Source organism: Bufo bufo, chromosome 6, assembly GCF_905171765.1.
Source record: "Bufo bufo chromosome 6, aBufBuf1.1, whole genome shotgun sequence".
In the NCBI taxonomy this organism is placed as follows: domain Eukaryota; kingdom Metazoa; phylum Chordata; class Amphibia; order Anura; family Bufonidae; genus Bufo; species Bufo bufo.
This window is the reverse complement of record NC_053394.1, coordinates 193,774,840-193,795,355: the sequence shown is the minus strand read 5'-3', so window position 1 is coordinate 193,795,355 and position 20,516 is coordinate 193,774,840. Positions and strand designations below refer to the sequence as shown.

The following is a 20,516-nucleotide window of genomic DNA, read 5'->3' as shown; positions in this document are numbered from 1 at the left end:
TCAGTGCGGGTGGGTCGGTATTCAGTGCGGGTGGGTCGGTATTCGCACCGCATCCGCGCGGAATACTCGCCCGTGTGAAAGGGGCCTTAAAGTGACACTGGTCAGTTTTGCAAAAAATGGCCTTGTCCTTAAGGTGAAATAAGGCTGTGTCCTTAAGGGGTTAAAAAGTGTTTAAAAAAAAAGTTACAAATATAAAAAACATTAAGCCTAAATAAGGAGCCTATGTGGTCTGAAAGCTTGCAATATGACTTTTGCTGGTTAGCCAATAAAGGTAATACTCCCACAATAATTTATTTACACAAATTTATTCAACAATTATTTATTTAACAATTTGTTCACTATCACATGTTGCACGACAATGTTGCACGAGTGATGGATTGCCGAGTGGTCAAAAACCATGGAAACAAACAGTGTATAATTTGATGGAAAAATGGATCCAGCCAGCAAAGGAAGCAATATGGGTATCACAATACATTAGTAAGTGCCTTGTATTAACTTTCTCTACATGGTAAATGCCACTTGCTGAAGTGACAAAACCCTTTTAACTCCCTTAGGCTACATGCACATGTGGAAAAAAAAGTCTTTTAAAAACGGATACACTGTCAGTTTTTCATGGCCATTTTGCATCAGTGTGTGCATCTATTTTAAAACGGACATGAAAAATGGATGAATTTGATTTGCCACCATTCTGAGAACAGGATGTTAGTCCCCCAGTTAAAATCCTTTCCCCCATACTTTATGATTTTTTTTAAAAAAAATAAATGTCCACCACAGTGTATATCATTTTATTTTAATTTTTTTGCTGCCCCCAGCTTTAATAATGTCCCTAATGTAGAGCCCCATCTTAAATAATGTCCCCAATAGTGGTTTTTTTTTTTTAGGGCCCCCAGCTTTATAATGCCCCCATAGTATCCCGCAACAAAAAACAAAACGGCAGTCTCCTCTCTTCACAGAACGGGACCTGCCGAAGGTGCGTGATGACGTCACTGCACGCTCCCACGTGGTTGCGTCACCACGTAGATCGCAGGTCCTTCGGCAGGTCCTACTCAACGAAGAGAGAAGAGACTGCCGCACCACGAGCAAGTGGATGAGGTGAGTTTTTTTTTTTTTTTTAAACCCATAAATGGCCTGTTTACCCGTTTTTAACGGGTTAGTGTTACACTAACAGGCAGTGCATTATAATACAGATGTATTGTAATGCATTGCAGAGGGGATCAGACCCCCAAAAGGTGAAGTTCCAGAATGGGACAAAAATAAAGTAAAAAAAATAAGTTTATTACGGTTGAAAAAAGACATAAGTCCATCAATACAAAATAAAGTTTCAAGTAAAAAACAAACAAAGAAAGCCCTTCCCTTTTATAATAAAAATTAGAAAAAAAGAAAAAACACACTTTAGGTATCGCCGCATGTGTGACTGGCTCTATAAAAATATCACACAATGTAGAGTTGCACGGTGGCTCAGTGGTTAGCACTGTTGCCTTGCAGCACTGGGGTCCTAGGTTCGATTACGACAAAGGATCTGCATAGAGTTTGTATGTTCTCCCTGTTTTTGCGTGGGTTTCCTCTGGGTACTGCAGTTTCCTCCCACACTCCAAATACATACTGAAAGGGAACTTAGATTGTGATAGTGAAATATAGTAGTGCTATATAAGTGCATTAAATCATGTACCTCGTCGGATACACACCGTAAAAAAATATAAAACTGTGCCCAAAAAAGCCATTTTTGTCACCTTACATCATACAAAGTGCAACACCAAGCGATCAAAAAGCCCTTGCACCACAAAATGGTACCTTATACTGCAAAAAATGATCCCCTACATAAGACGATCGCCCAAAAAATAAAAATAAACTATGGCGCTCAAAATATGGAGACACTAAAATATAATTTTTTTTGTTTCAAATTTTTTTTTATTTGGGTAAAACTTAAATAAATAGGAAAGTATACATATTATGTATTGCCACATCCGTAATGACCTGCTCTATAAAAATAGCACATGACCCACCCCCACAGGCGAACGCTGTAAAACAAATAAAAACTGTGCCAAAACAACCTTGCTCCATAAAGTGTAATATTGAATGATCAAAAAATATGTACCCCAAAATGGTACCAATAAAAACATCAACTCTTACAGCAAAAAAGAGCCCCTGCACAAGACAATTGGTAGAAAAATAAAAATAGGCGTTCAGAAAATGGAGACACAAAAACATACCGTAATTGTTTTTCAAAAATGCTTTATTATGTAAAACTGAAACAAAGAAAGTAGATCTATTTGATATTGTCGCGTCCGCAACAACCTGATCTGTAAAAATAGCACATGATCTAACTTGTCAGATGAACATTGTAAAAAAAAAAGAAAACTTAATATAGAGCAATCAATTTAGACATTTCATCTCTATTTTTCTTTAATTCTTGTGGAACACCTAAGAGTAAACACCGTTTGTAAAATCAATTTTTAAATAACTTGAGTGGTGTAGTTTCTAAAATGGGGTAATTTATGGGTGGTTTCTACTCTGTAAGCCTCACAAAGTGACTTCTTTTTTTTTTTTTTTTTTAAACATTTTTATTCAGTTTCCAGATTAACACTTCAAGAAGCATGAGGAAAATGTTGACAAGTACAGTTGTCAGAAATACAAAAATACACAAGATATCCATTTAACATAGTCAAGTGTAAGATACATTAAATCCCTCAACCCCTACCCTCCCCCCACCCCTAAACCCCTTATTCCATCTGGTTACAGCTAGCACTCCATATTCTGATTTATTTAATGACATCTTTTCAACATTTCAGATCCCTACTCAATCTTTAAATTCCCTAATGTTCCTTTTAAGTCCCTAACCAAGTACCATTCTGTAAATTTGAAATTATTCATAAGCATGTGGACATCCTCTGCAGACAAACACTTGGAAATATAAATATTCCACTTTTCTAGAAATCTGGAGGACTTTTATGGTTTTTATGCCCTTCTGCCTCCAGTTGATCCATCAATAAAAAGTGTCTCATTTGATTTTGAAATTCTGCCTCAGATGGTATTTGGGGAGATAACCAGTTGCGCAACAAGCATCTTAGACCCACTAGTAACGCTCCATCCACTAGCCCTGGGATCTTGAGATTTTCTGGGAAGACATGGAATAGAAGTACTCCCGGATCATAGGGCAGAACCAACTTCCAGGTGTCCTTAACCCAACGACAAGACCCACTTCCAGAATAAATGGACCTTTGGACATAGCCAAATACAATGATCAAGTGTAGCTTTTGGAGCGTCACATTTAGGGCATGCAATCAGTCTGTCCTTATTATCACTTGAGCCAGGGATGTTAAAGGCATAGATAGCTCTGTGAATTAATTTTAACTGCGACTCCCTCCATCCCTCGCACGCTACTGCCTTCCTAGTTCGCTTCAGCCCATGCATGATTTTATCATCACCTATTAACGTCTTCCATCCCCTACATAGTTGGCCAAATGTTTTATCATTCTCTCTATCTTTCAAATACTTATATATCTCCGACAGTGACACCTTATTACCAATCTGTCTAAGCAGTATATCAAATCTATTTGCTGTAAATTCTCGGCTAACGTCTCTCAATCTGCTTTTACAAAAGTGAATGAGCTGATAATACTGAAGTTCATGACCCTTTGGAATTACAAATTTTTCCTGAAGTTCCTGAAAAGTCAAATATCTGGAATCATTATCGGGAAGAGTATGTTTAAACACCCTGACACCCTTATCTTTCCAAATATTAAATAGTTTATTTTGGCTACCCATTGCGAAATCAGGATGATTCCAGAGTGGCATAAACTTAGACGCTAAAAAAGATAAGTTATACAGCTTCCTCACCTCCTTCCAAGTAATTATTGTGTCCCTCACTGTCACTGCCGATTTAATGCTTACTGGTAGGGATGCCAATTTAGTGTGCAAGAGCGCCCCTGGATCCCAACCCTGGGCTAATTCCCCTTCGAGTTTAGTGTTAGAGTAATGGGAAGTCTGTGCCAGCCAATCTTTGCAATGTCTGAATAGACTTGCTAAGTTATATCTACGTATATCTGGAAAGTCACTCCACCTTTATCTACAGGTAAGAATAATGATTTTAAGGCTACTCTTGCCCTTTTTTTTGGCCACACAAAACAAGATAAAGCGCCATTTAGTTCTTTTATGTCCTTATGCCGGATCAAAATAGGTAGAGTCTGCATGGGGTATAGTAATTTCGGAAAACTGACCATTTTTATCAAATGGCACTTGCCTAAAAGCGATATAGGAAGACTCTGCCACCTATTTAATTCTTGAGTAATTTGCTTTATAAGGGGCGTGTAGTTTAGATTGTAAAGTGAGTGAGTTGAGTGACCGATTTTAATTCCTAAGTATGTGATATAATGTTTGGCAATTGAAATTGGATACCCTTGTATAACCTTCAGTCTCCTTGGATCTGGAGGCCCAATGTACAGCAATTCGCATTTACTAGTGTTAACTTTGAAACCAGACGCCTTCCCAAAGTCTTCTATTGCTTCCATTATTTTGCCAATGTCTTTCTGTGGATTAGCCAAAAAGAGAATTATGTCATCCGCAAAAAGAGATATTTTCACCTCTTGCGTTCCTATCTGAATCCCTTCAAATACTTTAGATTGTTCTAGAAATCTTGCCAGGGGTTCAATTGCAATATTAAACAGGAGTGGGGAAAGAGGGCACCCCTGTCTAGTTCCTTTTTGTAGTGGGAAGGGCTTTGATAAAAATCCTGGAAGGGCTATCTGCGCTCTTGGGTCTGAATATAGTGCCGATAGGTACGCTCTGAACTCCCCCTTTATATTTATGGAATCCAAGACCTTCATTAACCAATCCCAACACACATTATCGAATGCCTTTTCGGCGTCAATCGTCAACAAAGCCATGGAGCCTTTCTTAGTTTGTTGCCTATTAACATAATCCAATACTGCCATCACCCGTCTTATATTAAAGACTGCTGATCTTCCTTTTACAAAGCCCACCTGAGAAGATCCTATCAGATCAGGTAACATGGTGGCTAATCTATTAGCCAAAATCTTTGAAAACATTTTTGGGTCAACATTAATTAAGGAAATTGGCCTATATGATGATGGCAGGAGTGGATCTTTTCCAGGCTTGGGCAAAAGGCGAATGTGTGCCGTGTTATTGGTCAACGAAGACACCTGACCATCTAGTACTTTATTGAAACCCCCCCTCAAAACAGGGATCAATTCTTCTCTTAATGCTTTGTAAAATTCCCCTGTGTACCCATCAGGTCCAGGTGACTTTCCTGACTGCGGGGATTTAATCGTTTCAGAGATCTCCTCTAAGGAAATCGATTTATTTAGTTCCTCCAGTTGACTATCTAGGAGTTTTGGGATTTTTACTTGGTTTAATAAGTTTGTCAAAGGTACCTGGGTCTGGGAATCCTCCTCGTATAATTTTTGATAATATTTCCTGAAGATCTCCAGCACTTTAACTGGGTCACTATGTTTCATTCCTTGATCATCTGAAACTGTGGGAATATAAATGGGACCCCTTGGGGCTCTAGATAATCTAGCTAGTAGTCTGCCAGACTTATTCCCATATGTAAATAATTTATACATATTTTCCCATCTACTATACCACAGCTCGTAATTTTTTTTAGCCATTACCCAATCTAATTTGTGTTGTTCAGATCGGTTAATGAGAAAAGTCGAATACTTCTCTCTCAGGGAGTCTGTAATCTCACTTAATTTTTTTAGAAGTTTTCGCTTTTAGAGAGTGAACATAGGAAATGATTCTACCTCTCAACACCGCTTTTTCCGTATCCCATAATAGTATGGGGTCATCAACATGCTGTGCATTGTCTGCTGTGAATTCCATGTGCCAACCCTTTAACAGATCTATAAAACTCTCATTTTCCCCCAAGAATGATGGAAATCGCCATATGAAATCTGAACCTTTGCAAATTTGGTCTCTGAAATCTAGTTGGATCGGTGCATGGTCAGAAATAACTAAATCTAATATTTTTGAGTTGCGGACTTTTCCAAGTAATCTAGCAGAAATCAGAAAATAATCAATTCTAGACCATGACCCATTAGGCGCAGAGTAAAACGTAAATTCCCGGCCTTCTGGGTTTTGAATTCTCCAGGGGTCAATAAGGTCATTGTCCTGCGCTAAGTTTTCCAATGCTTTTACTCTTCTTGTTCTCCCTTGTTTTTGGCTTTTCACAGTTTTCCTATCTTCACCCTCATTCATAACTGTGTTCATGTCTCCCCCTACTATGACATTGTGTTTCTGGGTCGATCCTATAGAAGAACTTAGCGAGTTAAAGAACTTAGCGTTTTCACCATTTGGGCCATATAGATTAACCAAACATGTTTCCTCACCTGAGGATTCTATGATCGCTATTTGCCATCTCCCCTCTCCTTCTGACGTATGCTGCACAATCCTACACTTCAAGGATTTATGGAATAGTATTAGCGTACCCGCTTTCTTATTTACAGAGGCTGACCCCAATACTTTTTCCTCCCACATCTTTTCCATGCAAACAAAATCAACTTCCTCAAGGTGGGTTTCTTGCAACATAGCAATATCTACTTTACAGCGTCTCAGATGCTTCAGGACCATATTACGTTTTTCAGGGGAACGAAGCCCTTTTACGTACAAAGTGACTTCTTAACTGAACTAGTCCTTGAAAAGTGGGGTTTTGGAAATTTTCTTAATTTTAAGAATTGCTTCTAAAGTCCTAAAAAAAGAAAATGACATTTACTAAATTATGCCAACATAAAGTAGACATATGGGGAACGTTAAAGGGGTTGTCTCACTTCAGCAAGTGGCATTTATCATGTAGAGAAAGTTAATACAAGCCACTTACTAATGTATTGTTATAATCCGTATTGCTTCCTTTGCTGGCTGTATTAATTTTTCCATCACATTATATATTGCTTGTTTCCATGGTTACAGACCACCCTGCAATCCATCAGTAGTGGATGTGCTTGCACACTATAGGAAAAAGCGTCATGCTCTTTGGTGGCCGGGACCATGGGAGCGCACATAGGCTTTTTCCTATAGTGTGTAAGCACGACCACCACTGATAGATTGCAGGGTAATCTGTAACCATGAAATCAAGCAATGTATAATGTAATGGAAAAATTAAGCCAGCCAGCAAAGGAAGCAATATGGGCAATAACAATACATTAGTAAGTGCCTTGTATTAACTTTCTCTACATGATAATTGCTATTTGCAGAAGTGAGACAACTCCTTTAAGTGAGGACATGGGTTGCTAGATGGCCGCTAGCACATCCGCAATACCCAGTCCCCATAGTGTGCTTTTATTGTGTAATAAAAAATAAAACTATTTGATCCATATGCAAATTACCCTGAGATGTGTCCTGTACGTGATATGAGTCCAGCGTGAAGGAGCCCAGCACCGCAAGGAGGACAGGACACCTCTCAGGGTAATTTGCATATGGATCAAATTGTTTTTTTCACACAATAAAAGCACACAGAGCTGTGTATTGCGGATGTGCTAGCGGCCATCTAGCAACCCATGTCCTTAGCTCTATACATCAAATGATGGTGACAGGTTCCCTTTAATGCTGATTGCAATTGTCTGTATTATGTATGTACACCCCTTATCATATGTACAGCGCCATGGAATGAATGGCGCTTTAATAATAATCTATCTAGATCTATATCTTTTTTTCAAACTGGTGTAAAGTAGAACTGGCTAAGGCTACTTTCACACTAGCGTTTTGGCTTTCCGTTTGTGAGATCCGTCCAGGGCTCTCAAAAGCGATCCATAACGGATCAGTTTTGCCCTAATGCATTCTGAATCGAAAAGCATCCGCTCAGAATGTTTGTTTGCCTCCGTTCAGTCACCATTCCTCTCTGGAGGCGGACACCAAAACGATGCCTTAAGCATTTTTCTGTCCGCCTGACGGAGCGGAGCCAAACAGATCCGCCCTGGCACACAATGTAAGTGAATGGGGATGGATCAGTTTTCTCTGGCACAATAGAAAACGGATCTGTCCTTCATTGACTTTCAATAGTGTTCAAGACTGATCCGTCATGGTTATAGAGGACATAATACAACCAGATACGTTCATGACGGATGCATGCAGTTGTATTATTGTAACAGAAGCGTATTTGTAGATCCATGACGGATCTGCAAAAAAACGCTAGTGTGAAAGTAGCTTAAGTTGCCCATAGCAACAAATCAGATTCCACCTTTCATTTTTCACAGCCCTTTTGGAAAATGAAAGGAGAAATATGATTGGTTGCTATGGGCAGCTAAGCCAGTTTTCATTTGCACTAGTTTTGCTAAATCTCCCCCACTGTGTACTTATATGTGTACACAGGGCTGGTGCAAGGATTTTTGCCGCCCATTGACTATGCCCCTTTACCCGCCACCTTTTTCGGACACCTATTCCATGCAACATTGTGCACTGTCTGTGGGGGCAGTATTACTTAGTGGGGGCAAATTACGTAATGGGCACTGCCCATTACGTAATTTGCCCCCCAGTGCCCCAACTAAGTAATACTAACTGCCCCCACAGACAGTGCACAACTGCACACTGCCCATTACGTAATTTGCCCCCAGTGCCCCCACTAAGTAATACTGCCCCCACAGACAGTGCACAATGCCCCCACTAAATAATACTGCCCCCAGACAGTGCACAACTGCACACTGCCCATTACGTAATTTGCCCCCCAGTGCCCCCACTAAGTATTACTAACTGCCTGCCCCCACAGACAGTGCACAACTCACTGCACACTGCCCATTACGTAATTTGCCCCCCAGTGCCCCCACTAAGTATTACTAACTGCCTGCCCCCACAGACAGTGCACAACTCACTGCACACTGCCCATTACGTAATTTGCCCCCCAGTGCCCCCACTAAGTAATACTGAACTGCCTCCACAGACTGACACTGTGCACAGTCACACTCCAGCCAGGCAAGCTCCATTATGTCATTTGAAATTGCCGCCAAAGCACCCCCCCGAACAAATGCATGCCCGCGCAGGGGCAGCACAATCCACCATGATCCGGCCGGCCGGCAAGTACAAGAACAGCCGAACAGGAGGAGTCAGATGGATGACAGCCAGGTAGGGGGCGTGGCGCGGGGGCGGCGGCTAGGAATCAGGAGAAGATGTTAGAATTTAGATGGATGGATCACAAGTAGGGGGCGTGTCGGAAATCGGGATTCGGACTCCAGAGCGCCGGCGTGCGCTCTACGCGGTGGCCTACTCTGCTTATGGGTGGCGCCGGCCCTGTGTGTACATAGCATTGTGTGTCATATTCGCTCACAAAATCGTCACACTATACTAATTTGTGTGGGAAAAGTCACAGTTCACTGTGCAGACTGCACACATAAAGGGCCAGATTTATCATTACTCTGACAGCTCATTCCACTTTCACATATGGCTAAAGTCAGTTTTAGCCAAGTCAGATTTATGATCGGCCCTTTAAGACTGTAATAAATGTGGTTTGACGGGAGCAGTTTATCCGTCAGTAAGCAGCTTTACAAAAGTCGCACGTCTTTACGAAAAAGTAGCATGTTCTATTAAAATGTCTCGTAAGATAAGCATGGTCCTCACTGGAGTGAAATTGCACTGGAGTGGACTTTTTAAATGGTCGCAATAGTAAATCTGTAGAGATTAATTTACATAGGAAATCACGCCCACTTTCAGAAAACTGGCGAGTATAGTGCAGAGCAGAAAAAAGTCGCAAATTTGTGCGCAGTTTTAGCAATTGTGCAAAAATTTGTTACTTTTTCATTCCATTATTCTGACTTGAGCTAATGATAAATCTGGGGCCCATATTGTATTCAGAACAGAGTGCATGTAGTGACCATGTGAGACCTGTCAGTAAATGAGATCTACTGTAGATCATGCTTATAATGCCATGGCTCTGACTGTAAGATGCAACAGTAGATTGCTTCACTAACGTTATGAGCAGAAATATCTATCGCTGTCTACAAATAATGGACTTTCTACAGAAGTGATAAATAGATTTGCTGATAACAAGTTGTAGCATACAACTTGTTATCTCAGAGAAGGTAGGGGAAGTATAGCTGTGCTGGTGCATGTGAAATCGACAGACAGGGGAGAGGCCATGTGACCAGTGCTGAGGGAGCGCCCACAGAGCCTCACAGGAGATAAGTGAGTAAAAATCATATAAAAGCATTTGTGAGTGTGTGTGACGTAAAGCTGATACCAATAACCAAACAAGTGCAATTTTATTATGTGCTGCCTTACAGTAAGATATGGGTTTATTGATTTTTAATGCACATAGGTATCTATAGCCTTTAAAAATATTTAAATATGGATGTGATTTCAGTCGGAAAAATGGGTCTGAACTGTCCGTGGGGGTTGCTTATCTCTGGGGAAAGGGACTACAGGATTAGGTAAAAATCTGTTCACTTTCTTTTATAGAAGATATGGGGATAGTGAGGCTATAATCATATTTGCTGTAGACAGATGCTATTGAAATCCAAAAGGGGTTGTGACGACGTACCACATGGGTGACATGTCACTGCTGCAGTGGTCATCCACGTCAAACCAGATTTTGACGTGGGGAGACCTGGTACCTGCAAAGACAGCGGGGCAGTGATGTAACTGGAGCCCAGCGGCAAGGTTCAGTCAGGTAAGTATGATTATAAGAACGGGTTTGGCTGGGGTATCTGAAGAAACAGTTTCCAAGGGTAAACAACTTTGTATTACTTTTTTGATCACTGTACAAAAAAGGATAACCAATTTCAGAAACTGATATATAAAACATGTTTTGACAATAACAGATATTTATCATTTTCTGTTTACTCTTATCAGGCAAGAAGATTTCTGATGATTCTGCAGATTCAGTGGAGTTTCCAAAGAGGACAACACCAGCAGTAGGTGAGCTGCTTTGATACTTTCCACACACAGTGGGAAAAAATTTGGAATTCAGTGCATGCCGCAAAACTTCAAACTCTCCATACTGATGCAAAGCTTGAAATCTACACAAATCCACATGCAATTGGATTTTTGCCTTGAAGGGTTTGTCCCACCAGTACATGCCACATAATTTTTATAGGTATAAAGGGTATTCGCTATTTTCTTGCTGTTTAAAAGAACAAAAAAAAACAGTATAGCATTATGACCGGAGGTCACACTACATTTTAGCTAGAAGATTAAAATATGCCTACATAACGTAAAAGGATAACCGTCTTATTTTTCTTTTTGGAGTATTGGATTGTGGTGATTAATATCACCTTGGTGGCCCTATTTCAACTTTTCACTGTGCATTCAATTACCCCTTAATTCCACATTTTTGTTCCCTGTACTGCCTATTTTTACCTGTGCTTAAAATAGGGTTGCTAGGCATGGTCCGTCTATCTGTTGATAGGCAGAGCACGCAGAAGCAAGCTGCGTGCAGGCTCACATTACTGACAGCCAGGGACTGTAAGTAAATGATTAAAGCCAGGTCCTCCCCAGCAGCTGATAACAGTGCCTGGGCTGTGTGCACTTCTCCCTGTCCCTGCGCTTGGCAGACGCTCCCTTACTCGGCAGAGCTGGAGAATGCAGAGTTGGAGCAGCGCAGACCAGGGAAGGGAGATCTGCCATCTGCTCAGTTTATAAATGAAAGCAACATGTGGTAATAGGACCCCTTTCTGCTGCAGGAGATTAACCCTTTAGGGGGGAGGGCTCTGGTTACTGACACTTTTGGGGGGCTATTGTTACTGGCTAGTGCATGTGAGGAGCTCAATGCATTGTGGGTAGTGAGGGCAGGCAGGATTAGCCTCAGGGTGAGGGCAGTGATGGCCATCTTAACTGAATAGTGAAATTGCAGTTTTATGCAGACTGGTTGCTAAGGGCTGAATCTTATTAAATATGGGGTAAGTCAGTCTAATAGTAACTGATTCTGGAATATCATGTTATTAGTAACTACATATATGAAAATTTAAATTAGGGTCTAAATGTGACAGTTATCCTTTAAGCGCTTGCTATTTATGCAGGGAGACCACTACTAGTCTAGTCTATAACTAACTGTCTTCTATGAGTAAATAGCAAATTTAGACAAGTTTTTATTTATCTGCCATTTGAAAACTCCCATCATATTTTCCCATCATTTTATAAAATCTAACACAGCCAAAAATGTTGAGGCAAATATCTTATTGGCACCAGCATGACTCTGGCCGAGAAGCTGAGCTTCTCATACCTGGTGAAAGGAACGGAAGACAGATCAGAGGTACAGCCAGGGCATGCAGGCAGGATGGTTGTTTGGGCTAGACATGCCGCCAAATTATCAGTGCTCTGCATCTCCAGTATTACATTGGCCCATCAGCATTATGATTAACCTCACAGTGCCCACATGAGATCACAAAGCAGTGCAGAAATGTCTCCATCTCTTAGCGTGGATAGTGTTAATGGGACAAATTAATACAGGAGATACAGAGCACTGATCAACTCAGCTACCTGACTGTTCAGCCCAAACTTGATAGCCTGATATGAGGCAAACATAACATCCTGGCTCACTGATCACTGCACCACCAGAGACTGCCTGAGCCTATGATCATTCTTCTGACCCTTGGTATGAGAAGCTCAGCTAGATAATGCTGGTGCAGTCAAAGCAGAAATGTGAGCAAGGCTCAGTCAGAGGACAGAGAGTATCAGAGCAATTAGTGGACAGTGGGAGCAGAGGGCCTTTAGGCAGTAAAGGGAGAACACAGGACAGTTTAGTAACGGTGGTGGGGGGGTTCGGGCAGGAAGCAATACTTTATCATACATCTTGACACCGGAATCTGACCTCTTTTCTGGTAGTTGACTCCTCACCTCTGATCCCATGTCGCTGCAATCAGAAGAATGCTAAGTGATCCCGATACCGTAGTATGGAAGAAAGATTAGTGCTGTCCATCCACTGCTCCTCATCGGGTGTTCCCCAGATGTTGGTCCGTCTCACTGGCACCTTCCCCTTTCCCATGGGTCTTTCCTTCACCAGCCTCTGATTGCTCCTCTTAGCTTATGTAGTAATGGATTCCCTTTGGTGTGGCATGGAGCAGTAGCATTCTGAAACTGACCAATCAGCAGCCTCCCTAATAACAAAGGTCCTCACTCATTGCCTACCCTAGACTTTCGAGTATGGAGCTTTGCTATTGGATGCTGCTCATGAGATTCACAGCGTGCAGTGAAAAACAGGAAAAGCCTTAATGCATATTCATATGCATTAGGCTTTATTCAGAGCATAAAATTGCCTGTACAGGTGTGTGATGCTTATACAGATGTTATTGTGAACTCTGATTATGATGTTCACTTACATGGTGCTACTTGATGTTCAAGGTGTATAGCAATGTGCACGCCTATCTACTGAGTTATGTGCTGCTGATTATGTGTGTTCAGTCATTCTTTCCCCTGCCCCCATGACAGCACCCGCAGAGAGAGGAGGATCCACCTCCAAGCATAAGAAATCTATTTAAAAATAATAATAACCTTAGTAACCCTCAGTGTGGTTTCCTGTCCTTGGAGGCTTGAGACCTGTGAACTTTAGCTCCAGGACTTTAGGATGTACTGTAGGGGCCTCCTGTCTACCGGGTCCTAGTGGTCTATGGGGAGGCTCTCCAGAATGAAGCAGCTGCACAATGTGCTGCTGGCCACCTCCAGACTCTTGCCTCCATAGTTCCTAAATAGGGTTACTTGCGGACTGCCGCTGATGTAAAGGTTCGGCATGCGCTTACACGCGCGTGCATCGATCTCCTGTATAGCAGGAAAGGGCAGGCATTGGCAGTGATAGGCCTGTTCCCCCTTTGGGGCAGTGTAGACGGCGGAGCCAGCCTCTCACTAGGGGACCACAGGCCGCATTCCACATGGTGCCAGAGAAGGACTTAAAGAGTCATTAAAGGAGAGAAGGGTGTGAACTGCACACATATGCCCCTTGCAGATGAGAGTGTGTCATGCTATGAGTCCGCAGCGCAGCTCCTGGCCTGACCTCCCAGCATTGATGGGGTCACATTGCATTATATTGATTTATGATGCTATGTAACCTTACAGTTCTGGAATGTGTTGGATAACGCTGGCAGCATTATGTCACTGTTATCCAACACATTCCAGAACTGTAAGGGTTACATAGCATCATAAATCAATATAATGGTATGTAACTCCATCAGTGCTGAGAGGTCAACTCTCATCTGCAAGTGGCCTTAAAGGGAACCTCTTTCCTGGATTTTGGGTATAGAGCTGAGGACATGGGTTACTAGATGGCCGCTAGCACATCCGCAATATCCAGTCCCCATAGCTCTGTGTGCTTTTATTGTGAAAAAAAAAATAAATGATTTGATACATATGCAAATTAACCTGAGATGAGTCCTGTCCCTGACTCATCTCAGGGACCGGACTCATCTCAGGGACCGGACTCATCTCAGGTTAATTTCAATATGGATCAAATCGTTTTTTTTTACACAATAAAAGCACACAGCGCTTTGGGGACTGGATATAGCGGCCATCTAGCAACCCATATCCTCAGCTCTATACACACAATCCCGGGGACAGGTTCCCTTTAAGAGTAGAGCCAGTTCTTGGACTTGTACCAGCCAGCAACCTGGGGGTGCTTTAGAGCAAGTTCTTCGCTGGCAAGCATGTCTGAGGGACAGGAGACTCCTATAACCCTGGCATTCTGATGTTGCCCTCCACCATCTTAAAGAAACATAGAAACATAGAATGTGTCGGCAGATAAGAACCATTTGGCCCATCTAGTCTGCCCAATATATCTGAATACTATGGATAGTCCCTGGCCCTATCTTATATGAAGGATAGCCATATGCCTATCCCATGCACGCTTAAACCCCTTCACTGTATTTGCAGCTACCACTTCTGCAGGAAGGCTATTCCATGCATCCACTACTCTCTCAGTAAAGTAATACTTCCTTATATTAATTTTAAACCTTTGCCCCTCTAATTTAAAACTGTGTCCTCTTGTGGTAGTTTTTCTTCTTTTAAATATGCTCTCCTCCTTTACCGAGTTGATTCCCTTTATGTATTTAAAAGTTTCTATCATATCCCCTCTGTCTCTTCTTTCTTCCAAGCTATACATGTTAAGGTCCTTTAACCTTTCCTGGTAAGTTTTATCCTGCAATCCATGTACTAGTTTAGTAGCTCTTCTCTGAACTCTCTCTAGAGTATCTATATCCTTCTGGAGATATGGCCTCCAGTACTGCGCACAATACTCCAAGTGAGGTCTCACCAGTGTTCTGTACAGCGGCATAAGCACTTCACTCTTTCTACTGCTTATACCTCTCCCTATACATCCAAGCATTCTGCTGGCATTTCGTGCTGCCCTATTACATTGTCTTCCCACCTTTAAGTCTTCTGAAATAATTACTCCTAAATCCCTTTCCTCAGATACTGAGGTCAGGACTGTGTCAAATATTCTATATTCTGCCCTTGGGTTTTTACGCCCTAGGTGCATTATCTTGCACTAATCCACATTAAATTTCAGTTGCCAGAGTTCTGACCATTCTTCTAGTTTTCCTAAATCCTTTTCCATTTGGCGTTTCCCTCCAGGAACATCAACCCTGTTACATATCTTTGTGTCATCAGCAAAAAGACACACCTTCCCATCGAGGCCTTTTGCAATATCACTTATGAAGATATTAAACAAAATTGGTCCCAGTACAGATCCCTGTGGAACCCCACTGGTAACATGACCTTGTTTTGAATGTTCTCCATTGACTACAACCCTCTGTTGTCTGTCACTCAGTAACTGCCTAATCCACTCAACAATATGGGAGTCCATGCTCAATGACTGCAGTTTATTGATAAGTCTTCTATGTGGGACAGTGTCAAAAGCCTTACTAAAATCTAGATATGCGATGTCTACTGCACCTCCACCGTCTATTATTTTAGTCACCCAGTCAAAAAAATCTCTAAGATTTGTTTGACATGATCTCCCTGAAGTAAACCCATGTTGTTTTTCATCTTGCAATCCATGGGATTTTAGATGTTCCACAATCTTATCCTTTAATAGGGTTTCCATTAATTTGCCTACTATTGATGTCAGACTCACTGGTCTATAGTTGCTCGATTCCTCCCTACTACCTTTCTTGTGAATGGGCACAACATTTGCCAATTTCCAATCTTCCGGGACGACTCCTGTTACTAATGATTGGTTAAATAAATCTGTTAGCGGTTTTGCCAGCTCACCACTAAGCTCTTTTAATAATTTTGGGTGTATCTCATCAGGCCCCTGTGACTTATTTGTCTTCACCTTAGACAGCAAACTTAGAACATCTTCCTCTGTAAAGATACATGCATCAAATGATTTATTAGTCATCCTTTCTAGTGGAGGTCCTTCTCCTTTTTCTTTTGTAAAAACTGAACAGAAGTATTCATTAAGGCAGTCGGCTAGCCCTTTATTCTCTTCTACATACCTTCCGTCCTTTGTTTTTAATTTAGTTATTCCTTGTTTTAATTTCCTTTTTTCATTTATATATCTGAAGAATGTCTTATCCCCTTTTTTCATAGACTGAGCTAGTTTTTCTTCTGCCTGCGCTTTAGAAGTTCTTATAACTTGCTTGGCCTCTCTCTGCCTAATCTTGTAGATTTCCTTATCTTCATTGCTCTGGGTTTTTTTATAATTCCAAAATGCTAGCTTTTTATTTTTAATGATTTGGGCCACTTCTGCTGAGTACCACAGTGGTCTCTTCCTTTTTTTGCTTTTACTGACAAGTCTAATGCAATTTTCTGTTGCCTTCAATAATGCACCTTTTAAGTAGTCCCATTTCTCCTGGACTCCATGTAATCCGTTCCAGTCTGATAAGGACTCATTTATGACTAATTTCATTTTTGAAAAGTCTGTTTTTCTAAAATCTAAAACTTTTGTTTTTGTGTGGTGGGACTCTTTCACAGTTCTTATATTAAACCACACTGACTGGTGATCACTAGATCCCAAGGTTTCGCCTACAATGACATCATATACCGAATCCCCATTTGTGAATACCAAATCCAAAATGGCCTCCCTCCGGGTTGGCTCCTCAACCACTTGTTGTAGAGATAACCCCAGTAGGGTATTTAGAATATCTGTACTCCTGGTAGAACTTGCTATTTTGGTTTTCCAGTTTATATCTGGAAGATTGAAATCTCCCATAATGATAACTTCTCCTTTCATTGTCATTTTAGCTATTTCTTCAACTAGTAGATCATCTAGTTCTTTAACTTGACCAGGTGGTCTATATATCACACATACACGAGTTACTGCATGGTTAGCAAACTGCAACGTAACCCAAACTGACTCTATGTTGGCCTCACCAACTTGTATTAGGTTAGATTTAATGCTATCTTTCACACACAGGGCCACTCCTCCTCCTTTCTTGCCTTCTCTGTCTCTTCTGTATAAAGAGTACCCTGGTATGGTTATGTCCCAGTCATTTCTTTCATTAAACCATGTCTCCGTAACAGCCACTAAATCTACATTCTCAGATGCCATTATTGACCCAAGTTCATTGATTTTTTTACCTAAACTGCGAGCATTTGTAGACAGGACTCTGAGCTTATCATTTCTTAACCTCTGTGCTTCTGACCTGTTCTGGCATTGTTTCGGGGGGCAATTGGACTCTTTTATTTTCACTCTTTTGCCCCCCCCCCCCCCTTCCTAGTTTAAATACTCTTCCGCAAATTCTTGGAGTTGTTCACTAAGTACATTTGTTCCTTTGAGAGAAAGATGCAAACCATCTTTTTTGTACAGTTCCTTTCTATTCCAAGTAGAGCTATCATGAGAAACAAAGCCAAATCCTTGCTCTTGACACCATTTACCAAGCCATATGTTGAACTCCTTTATGCGCCTCTGCCTATCATTCTGAACATTATGCACAGGCAGAACTTCAGAAAATGAAATGGTGGATGCAAAATCCTGTACGTCATTACCAAGTGTGATAAAAGATTTTTTTCACCTCTGACACTTCATTGCAAGCCAGGTCATTTGTCCCTAGATGGACAAGAACATCCACGTCCCCTTCCTGCTTTGCTTGCTTAACAATATTAATAATACGTCTTCTATCTCTTCTAGCAGTAGCCCCAGGGAGACATCTCACAAAACCATTTTCTTTAAGCTCCACACTTCTTATGATTGAATCACCTAGCAACAGCTGCTTCCTTTGAGACTTCACTTTATCTTTTTTGTTGCATACATTAGACATAGGAGTCGATGGTTTCTCACCCTCTGTGCTTGAGTCCATATCCATGTTGTCCTTACATTCTGAGAGTGCTGCAAATGAATTATGGAGAACCACCGACTGTGGGACATGTCTTCTATCCACCACTCTAAGTCTTCCAGAACCTACATTAACCCATCTGCCATTTCTGGGGGTCCTCTGTGGCAGTGGCATTGCAGCAGTCCTAGCTGGAGTTTGTTTAACAGATAATTTAAATATTTCAGATTTCAAAAATGCAATTTCCTGCTGCAGTAAGGAGAACTGTCTACAGATCTGACAGCATCTGAATCTCCAAAGAGTGGAACATGAAATAAATGCACAACAAAGAGGATGTAAATAACCATTTACTAAAAAGTTAGTTTATACATTTTAGGTGGAGTCTTTAGCCAGAAAGGCTAGCAAGAAAAGTAAATCAAAAGAAAAATAACATCACTTACGTAGAAAAAGGCTTGCTCTAGGGTGTGTTCAAAAAAGCTGTGTCAAACATGTATTCAAAAGGTTTTTTCTGAGGAGTCAACCATCTCTCTTTGAAGAAATTAAAAGCCTCATCAAAACGAGTTCAAATTTCGATGGTGGCATTAAGTAAGGGTTCATTCACATGTCCGCAAGTGTTTTACGATCCGCAAATTGCAGATCCGCAAAACAGACACCAGCCATGTGCGTTCTGCATTTTGCAGACCGCACATGGCCGGCACTATGATAAAAATGCCTTTTTCATGGCTGCGGACAAGAATAGGACATGTTTTTATATATATTTTTTAAATGAATGGCTCCGCACCCGTTCCGCAAAATTGCAGAAAGGATGTGGACCCATATCGCGAACATATGAATGGACCCGATGCCTCCTCGGCAAGCCCATCTCCTATATTGGATTTAGATCCGAAACAGGGTCTGATGTTGGATAATGAGGATTTTCCAGATTCTGATGACTATTCTGTTTCTTCAGTTGAAAACGGTTTTAAACAAGGAAGACCCTTATTTCCACCGAAAGAAACAGAACAATTACTGAAGGTAATAAGGGAGACTTTGGATATTGAGGAAGTCAAAGAGCCTGTTGAAGATTCCTTATTTGCAGAACTGGGGGCACCAAAACGTAGGGTGTTTCCAATGCATAAATCTATTCAACATTTAATTAAAAAAACTAATAGAGACATCCAGAGAAAAAATCATATGTACCTAGGGCTATAAAGCATAATACCCCTTTGAGGAAACTGAGACCTTCAAGATGTCTCTCTGTCTAAGGTAACAAGCAGAAAAACTCCCTCCCATTTGAGGATATGGGACTGTTAAAGGGATTCTGTCACCAGGTTTCACCCCTGTCAGCTAAACATATGCTGATGTTCAGGGCCTCATCAGGATTCCTAATGTGGGCTTCTAAATGTGATCCGTAGCCTTATTTTGCTAAAAAAAACAGGTTTTACTAACCTGTCACTCAAAGAAATAAGGTGCCCAAGGGGATGTCAAGGGATGCAAGGTGCCGGCCGCACCCACCGCCGTTCGTGCACAGCGCTGCCTTTCCAGACTTCTGCACCGCCTCCTAATCCTCTGTGCCGCCTCTCGCTCGCTCTCCCTCCCTCCTCCTGCTGTAAGATCTTGCGCGTGCGCACAGGGCTCTGCCTGATGCGCCCGTGCGGACTTCTCGATTTGGCTTCTTAAAGCGAAGTGCGCATGCGCCGGCATTTCTGTCAACCCAGGTATGACCTGCACTCTGGCGCCAGCATCTCAGAGCCCTGTGCGCACGGGCGATATCTTACAGCAGGAGGAGGGGGGAGGGAGGGAGGGAGAGCGAGAGGCTGCACAGAGGATTAGGAGGCGGTGCAGAAGTCTGGAAAGGCGGCGCTGGGTACGAACGGCGGTGGGTGCGGCCGCCACCTTGCATCCCTTGACATCCCCTTGGGCACCTTATTTCTTTGAGTGACAGCTTAGTAAAACCTGTTTTTTTTTTTTGCAAAATAAGGCTACGGATCACATTTAGAAGCCCACATTAGGAATCCTGATGAGGCCCTGAACATCAGCATATGTTTAGCTGACAGGGGTGAAACCTGGTGACAGAATCCCTTTAAAGGACCTGATGGATCTGAAGGCAGATGGTTTTCTAGAAAATTCATGGGAAGCAGCGACTGCATCCTTTAAACACAGTATTGCGGCCACTTACACCTCCAGGACTATGATTATCTGGTTAGATCAGTTAGAATCTTAGCTAATTAATAATGTTCCTAGCGAGGAAATTTTAGCTGCATTGCCAACCATCAAAAAAGTGACAGAATTAGTTAGACGCCAGACGTGGTCAGACTGGCGGCCAGAGCTTCCGCGTCTGTAAACTCTGCATGCAGGACCATCTGGTTAAATACATACTCAGGAGAATTAGCAGCAAAA

The 20,516-nt window shown here is 41.7% G+C and overlaps 1 protein-coding gene across 5 annotated transcripts in view; it reads left to right on the top strand.

Annotated features, from left to right (window-relative positions):
* LOC121005864 (catenin delta-1-like) overlaps positions 1 to 20,516 on the top strand; it is a 607,331-nt gene that overhangs the window by 295,797 nt on the left and 291,018 nt on the right. For all 5 annotated transcript variants that reach the window (XM_040438663.1, XM_040438662.1, XM_040438660.1 and 2 more), the window contains one exon: positions 10,792 to 10,857. In XM_040438663.1, the coding sequence (XP_040294597.1) occupies positions 10,792 to 10,857 (66 nt within the window). The remainder of the gene's footprint in view (positions 1 to 10,791; positions 10,858 to 20,516) is intronic.